The 7,407-nt window shown below is 43.4% G+C and overlaps 1 protein-coding gene across 17 annotated transcripts in view; it reads left to right on the top strand.

Moving 5' to 3' along the window:
- Positions 1-7,407, top strand: part of UBAP2L (ubiquitin associated protein 2 like) — a 39,135-nt gene that overhangs the window by 18,860 nt on the left and 12,868 nt on the right. For all 17 annotated transcript variants that reach the window (XM_034667544.1, XM_034667545.1, XM_034667543.1 and 14 more), the window contains 7 exons: positions 2,683-2,881; positions 3,499-3,776; positions 3,950-4,122; positions 5,104-5,293; positions 6,007-6,061; positions 6,486-6,660; positions 6,991-7,063. In XM_034667544.1, coding sequence (XP_034523435.1) covers positions 2,683-2,881; positions 3,499-3,776; positions 3,950-4,122; positions 5,104-5,293; positions 6,007-6,061; positions 6,486-6,660; positions 6,991-7,063 — 1,143 coding nt within the window. The remainder of the gene's footprint in view (positions 1-2,682; positions 2,882-3,498; positions 3,777-3,949; positions 4,123-5,103; positions 5,294-6,006; positions 6,062-6,485; positions 6,661-6,990; positions 7,064-7,407) is intronic.

Here is a 7,407-nt window from a genome sequence, read left to right as displayed (position 1 = left end):
CCGGGGGGGCCAGTTTTTTTTTTTTTTTTTTTTTTTAATCAGCAAATCCTAAGAAGAACTACTTTCCTTTTTTTCTTTTTGCTTTTCCCTTCCTGTCTATTTTTTGGTGGAGGGATACTATAGTTTTAAGAGGTAAGAGACCGTGTGTGTGCATATAATTTTATTTTTCCAGTAGTAGGATTACAGTAATTATTTTTATTTTTATTTTTTAAAGATTTTATTTATTTATTTGACAGAGAGAGACAGCCAGAGAGAGAGGGAACACAAGCAGGGGGAGTAGGAGAAGAAGAAGCAGGCTCCCAGTGGAGGATCCTGATGCGGGGCTCGATCATAACGCCAGGATCACGCCCTGAGCCGAAGGCAGACGCTTAACGACTGAGCCACCCAGGCGCCCCAATAGTAATTATTTTAAATAGAAAACTGCTGAGTTAGCCTCTAATCCAGAATTGTCAGTTTTTAACTGTTGTCTAAAAATTTTTGTGTGTGTGTCAATAGTAATTTGGTGATTGGTGTTCTGCCATATATGGAAGGTGACAGGTGAGGAAAGGTGGGGAAGAAGGGACAGGGAACAGAGCATTGGGATTAAAAAAAGAGAGAATGAAGAATGCCTCGGTGGCTCAGTTGGGTAAGCTTCTGCCTTCGGCTCAGGTCGTGATCCCAGGATTCTGGGATCAAGTCCCACATTGCGCATGTGTGCACGCGCTTTCTCTCTCTCTCTCTCTCTCAAAAAAAAAAATCTAAAAAAAACTTTTTTTAAGAAAGAATGAAACAAAAGTCATAAGGGGTCACAAAGATAAAGATATAACTGCCAACCCCTGAGATATATGGTGGGAAAATGTGGTGAAGTGCTCTGTATCTTTTATTTATTTATTTATTTTTTAAAAGATTTTATTTATTTATTCATTCAACAGAGATAGAGACAGCCAGCGAGAGAGGGAACACAAGCAGGGGGAGTGGGAGAGGAAGAAGCAGGCTCATAGCAGAGGAGCCTGATGTGGGGCTCGATCCCATAACGCCGGGATCACGCCCTGAGCCGAAGGCAGACGCTTAACCACTGTGCCACCCAGGCGCCCCTCTGTATCTCTTTTAATTGCCTTTTTAATGCCTGGATTATAAAGATTTACAACCAAATTCAAGTTCTGGTATGAAAATAAGTTTTCAGCATATTTCATTTATCTTAACATCCTGTTTAATGTGTCACATGATGCTAAACTAAAAATACCATTGTGTTCTTCCAATTAGCTGTATTAATCAGTATGCTATTTATGTTTTTTTCCCATTAAGAGTAAATATTAGAGGATTAATTTCCCTTAAAATTTAGTAGATGTAAATAATATAGGAGGTCCTCATTATCTTGTATGATATGTGGACGTTATCTAATGTGCTATGCCTTTAATGTTACAGCTCTGCACTTGCAGACTATTTGGTAATCATTGCTATATGAAATCCTATCTTTGCCATAATCCCTTACTTTTAACTCGACTTCTGGTGTTTTTGTTTATATAATCTTGTGATATAGACTGAAGTGGGAAAAATTCCTTACCTTGGGTTAGACAGATTGGTTTTGTATAAGAAAGCACTGCTCAGGGCGCCTGGGTGGCTCAGTGGAATGTCCCTTTTCGTTTTGGCTCAGGTCGTGATCTCGGGGTCAAGAGATTGATCCCTGCATTGGGCTCCGTGCTTATTAGGAAGTCTGTTCGGGATTCTCTCCCTCTGCACCACGCTTGCCCCCCCCCCAACTTGTGCACACACGTGCTCTCTCTCTCAAATAAATAAATAAATCTTTAAAAAAAAAAAAAGGCACTGCTCAGTGTTGGTGAGGATGGTATGGTTGGGTAAGAACCTAAGGAAATCTAGATTTTAAATCTCTCTGAAGGTGTTTTGAAGTAGTCAAGGTCACATGGTTCATCTTCTGGACAAGGCTGGTCATCTTACCTGGCAGTAGGGAGTGGGGAAAATCTCCCAAAAGCTTTAAAAGTAAATTTTGCTTTGTTATTCATGATTACCCTGTAGAACTGGATACACACAGACAAAACAGATGATGCTCATTATTTGATTATCTGGTGCCAAAGTTTTGATAGGCCCTTAGCTTCTCTTCTTTGGCTTCTGTGCTAGTTACGAGCAGCATCGAGGTGAGGCTCCAGTTAGTTGTTCTTGTTACTTTTCGGCTATTTAGTGGAAGAGGCAAGGACATCAATGGCTAAAGTAAAACTTTATATTAACCTTCATATTAATTTAATAATCGCATACTGGTTGATTTAAAACTTTAAAAAGAAAAAAAATTCCCTCTAGTCATTAGATCTTTATCCCTGAGGAGAAAGTGATGGTATAAATTTTAAAGGCTCTCATTTTTTTGAGTGCTTATTTTGTGCCATGCATACATTAAATGCTTTTTTATATACATTATTAGTTTAATCCTCCTACAACTTTATGCAGTACTGTTTTCATTTCTATTTTCAGGTGAGGAAAATGAGGTACAGAGAAATTACAAATAAGTTTTCCATGATTATGTAGCTAGGATTTGAACCTGTGCAGTCTGACTCCAGAGACATGCTGTAAAGGACTAGACTGTGTACTCAGTCTCGTGACATTCTTTACTTGTCGCATCTCTGCTGGCTCTCACCGTAGTAGTGAACACATTTGCTCGCTGTAGACTTCTCTCATCTCTGTGTTGATCTACAGGTGAGCATGTTAGGGAAAGGATTTGGTGATGTCGGCGAAGCCAAAGGTGGCAGCACCACGGGCTCGCAGTTCTTGGAGCAGTTCAAGACTGCTCAGGCCCTGGCCCAGTTGGCGGCACAGCATTCTCAGTCTGGAACCACCACCACCTCCTCTTGGGACATGGGCTCCGCCTCACAATCCCCATCGCTGGTGCAGTACGGTGAGAAGGATGGAAAGTGACTTGAATTCTTTAAGCATTGGAGCATTAATGCCAGAAGCTGGCAGGAGTCAAGGGTGGAGAATATGTCTTAAAGTCAGGAGAAGGGCAGCCGACTGGCTAGTATCCCATACTGATTTTCCCCAAATCAGATAGGCTGAGTTCAGAAAACTAGAGAATAGTAAAAAGTTGAGGTTCAGTATCTCTTTATCAAAATGAGACACATACATAGTTGTAGTCCTCAGTTGACCTGGGGGTTTTTGGATTCTCCCTAGATTGGTTTGATTGGTTTTTAGTGTTTGAAAACAACATGTTGCCTTTGAGAAGGTACATGGACTTGGCCATTTTAGGACCTTACACTCTAAATATGGATAGTTCTACATTCCTGTCTTAACACAGGCAGGGTAATTGTCCTGACTTGATTAGGCTGTACTTAGAACAGATACGATCCAGTGATTGTCACTTTTAGAAATGAGAGTATGCCCCAAAAGAGAGCCTGTTTATATGAGGTACTGAATCTTCAGGGCCTCTTTTTACGGCTCTAGAGTAGGAAAATAGCATTTTTTTGAGATTTATCATCAGCATCTCTGGTCTCATACATATTGGGTTTCTTCATGCAGATTTGAAAAACCCAAATGATTCAACAGTACACAGCCCCTTTACCAAACGCCAGGCTTTCACCCCATCTTCAACCATGATGGAAGTATTCCTTCAGGAGAAGCCACCCGCAGTGGTTACCTCCACAGCCGCACCTCCACCCCCCTCTTCTCCTCTGCCAAGCAAATCCACCTCGGCCCCACAGATGTCTCCTGGGTCTTCAGACAACCAGTCCTCTAGCCCTCAGCCGGCTCAGCAAAAATTGAAACAGCAGAAGAAAAAGGCCTCCTTGACTTCAAAGGTACCTGAACTTTGAGATGGGTGTCATCTTAGGGCAAAAGGGGTGTGGGATTTGGGAATTGAGATTGTAAGGGGATGATAGTCTGCAAATTTGAAGCTGAGAGGGTTTTGTTGTTGTTTTTGTTGTTAGTCTTACAGTAAGGTTGTAGTAAAACCATTACCTTCTCTTTACAGATTCCGGCTCTGGCTGTGGAGATGCCTGGCTCAGCAGATATCTCAGGGCTAAACCTGCAGTTTGGGGCATTGCAGTTTGGGTCAGAGCCCGTCCTTTCCGATTATGAGTCCACCCCCACCACGAGCGCCTCTTCAAGCCAGGCTCCAAGTAGCCTCTATACCAGCACGGCCAGGTAGAGGAAACATCAATCATAAGACTTTTTTTATTGGGCTTTTCCTACTTTTTCTGACTCTCTTGCTGATTCCTATAGTTCCGAAGAGGCTGAGCCTCTGACTAAGTGAAGGAAAAGTAGCTGATTATAGCATTTTGTTAAGCATTTCAAAATACTGTTACTAGGATTATCTGTAACTCTAAACAGATGGAGATATGCCTCTTGGGTACTTTTAGCGTCTCCGCGCCCAGTTCTTAAGAGGTGTGTATAACACCTCTAACGAGAGGGCCTTGGCATCTGGCTAACAATGCCTCTGACACATTTGGTCCTTCGGGGTGGGCCTTATGCCTGTGAAGGGTATGACTCTGGCCTCTCACAAAGGTGTAGCATTGATATATCACACAAATCGAAAGGAACCTTTCCTGCCTCCTCTCATAACTATCAGGGAGGGCCAGCATAAGCAATAGAAAATCCTGGAGGAATTTCTGGGACTAGGCTATTTTCCTCAGTCCTTCGAGTTTAAAAATATAGGTGTTAGGCCCTAGCCTATTTGTTGGATCATAATTGCCATTAATTCATGTGAATATTTCTAAAAGTTCTCAGGAGAGTTTTGCCAGTAGCCTTATATCTAATAGGGTTTCTGAGAGAGCCAGGAGCTCAGAATTCCTTAAAATGAATATGAGCAAAAGATGACTTTCTTTGTGCTTAGGGTTCCTGTTAGGGTGTATCAGAGGGATCAAGAGTGGTCTGTCCTTTCTGCTTTTGCGTCTTTTTCTTATAACAGCAGAATGTAAGGTAGCTGTTTTAGTTTAGATCCCTGACTCTTTAGGATGTGGAAATACCCCTTGTTGTCAGGAGAAAATTGTTTTTTTAGTTGTTGCTGGAAGTTTTCCTTTTGATTATAATCAAATTGCTCTAGTGGAAGATCTCCACCATTTCCTTAGTATCAGTGGATCTGTTCTGCTTTGTTTCTCTGAGATTTTCCTTCTGCATTCCCCACAGTGAATCTTCATCCACAATTTCATCTAACCAGAGTCAGGAGTCCGGTTATCAGAGCGGTCCAATTCAGTCGACAACCTATACCTCCCAAAATAATGCTCAGGGTCCTCTGTATGAACAGAGGTCCACACAGACTCGACGGTACCCCAGCTCCATCTCCTCATCACCCCAAAAGGACCTGACTCAGGCAAAGGTAGTGGCTTTATGAGTCCCTGGGCTCTGGTTAGGACAATATTGGGCAGAGTCTCTTCAGTGCTAGTGTTTTACTTCTTGACAAAATGGTGCTGGGATACCTCAGAAGTGCAGATTGAGAAGCTGGAAAAAGCACATTTTTGTGGTTTGTGAAATTAAAAAGTTCTTTTCAGCAAGCCTAGAGATTCAGAGCCAGAAAACCATTCTCTTTGTAGTAAAGATTCGTTCTTTGTTCAATGTCAAATAATTGTTTACTTTTCTGGGAAGATCTGAGTGCTAGACTTTTGGGTGTGTATCAGTGGACACCTTGCTGTGTCTCGGCCTGGTGAGGGGACAGCCTGTCCCAGAAGTGCTGTGGAGTGATGGTCAGATGCAGCCAGCACAGTGGCTGGTTTGGCTGAACTGTCGTACTTCCCATCTGCCCCGGGGCCCTAGACTTAGGCCTTTCCTGTGTCTCTTCTGGGTTTGGGATCTCTCGAGCAGTTTGAGGGTTGCCTTCTGCTGCCGTGGGTCACACAGGATTGGCATACCTTGTTTTCGTTTCCATTTTAAATTCTTGTCATTTTGTTTGGATAGTCTGCGTTACGCTAATCCTTTGGTTAGCTTGCAGAGTTCTCTGAAAGATGTGTTGATGAAAATTAAGCTGAGTCAGTGCTAATTTGACCTAGTCGCTTGAGTTTGTCTGTTTCTTACTCCTCTGTTTTTTTGTACCAGAATGGCTTCAGCTCTGTGCAGGCCACGCAGTTACAGACCACGCAATCTGTTGAAGGTGAGTGTTTTCCAGGCTTTTTCCTCTGCGTTGTAGTGTTTTTCTCCCCTTTCGGTATTTTTGCTCTTCTTAGGTTAGAGTGAGAAGAGGCCCAACTCTTGGTCTTCGTCTGGTGCTGCCTTGCTGTTTAATACCAAACCTAAGTTCTCAGTTTCTTTGTTCGGAACAGTGATAATACCCTTGGTTCCTTTTGTTGGATAAACGAGATCAGTGCTCTGAAATGCTTGGAATTAAAAAACAAAAAACAAACAAAAAAAAAAAACGGGGAGAGGGGCTACATAAACACACACAGTGCATTATTAAATAACTCAACGGTCTTGGCTTGGGGACAGCCTGGGACTCTCATGACTAGGAGTCATTTCTTTACTTCTCATAAACACTCCCTTTTCTCTGATGAGGTGAATTATTTATTCTTTATTTCCAGGTGCTACAGGCGCTGCAGTGAAATCTGACTCACCTTCTACTTCTGGCATCCCCCCTCTCAGCGAAACGGTGTCTGCGGCTTCCTTACTGACAACAGCCAGTCAACACTCATCCTCCCTGGGTGGCTTGAGCCACGGTGAGGAGAGTCCGAATGCTACCACCACACAACACAGCAGGTGATTGGGGTCACGGTGGGATGTTGGGGCTGGGAGGAGCAGTAATGGGGCTCCCTGCCTCCATCCTGTCCCTGCCGCCTGGCAGGGGCCACGTTAGTGACGTGGATGGCCTGAAAGCTATGGGAAGTATAAGCAGAGGAGGCCTTTTCTCCCTTTTCAGCAGCCACTCTCACTGTGTCTGCTCCCTACCCGTGGCTGGCCATTGTGCTCCCCACGATCTCCGCTCTCCTTGGTCCTGTATTCCGTCTCACCTCCTCATCCGTGTTCTTGACGGAAGCTCCAGGTCACATAACCATAGCACTGTGGCTGATGGCAGCCTCTTCTTTGCAGCACGTTATCCACACAGCAGAATACCCTTTCATCATCCACATCTTCTGGGCGCACTTCTACATCCACTCTTTTGGTAAGTGTGATGCTGCAAAAGAGGAAGTGTGGTTTTCTTAGACTTTTCAAGAAGGGGATTCTTGGAAATCTCTTCAGGAGGTGGCAGAGGCAGGAGAATCCAGAAATATTACGGAGTTGTTGGGTCAGTTCCCTTAATCTGAGTCTTTATGTGACTTTTTTCTTTCTTCTTAACACTGAAGTGGGTGGGTCTTTGTATATTCTGATAAATTCTGTAAGAATGTCCCTTTCTCACTGGTGTGGCTGTTCTCATTCCTTGATCTTGGATATGCTGAATGTGGCTGCTGAAAATCATCAGTGTGAGTCTGGGCATCCTATCAAAGTGGAGGCCAGATGAAAGCTTTT

The sequence above is a fragment of the Ailuropoda melanoleuca genome, chromosome 8 (assembly GCF_002007445.2).
Source record: "Ailuropoda melanoleuca isolate Jingjing chromosome 8, ASM200744v2, whole genome shotgun sequence".
Lineage (NCBI taxonomy): Eukaryota > Metazoa > Chordata > Mammalia > Carnivora > Ursidae > Ailuropoda > Ailuropoda melanoleuca.
The sequence above is the reverse complement of the archived record's forward strand: the minus strand, read 5'-3'. Positions and strand labels throughout refer to the sequence as shown.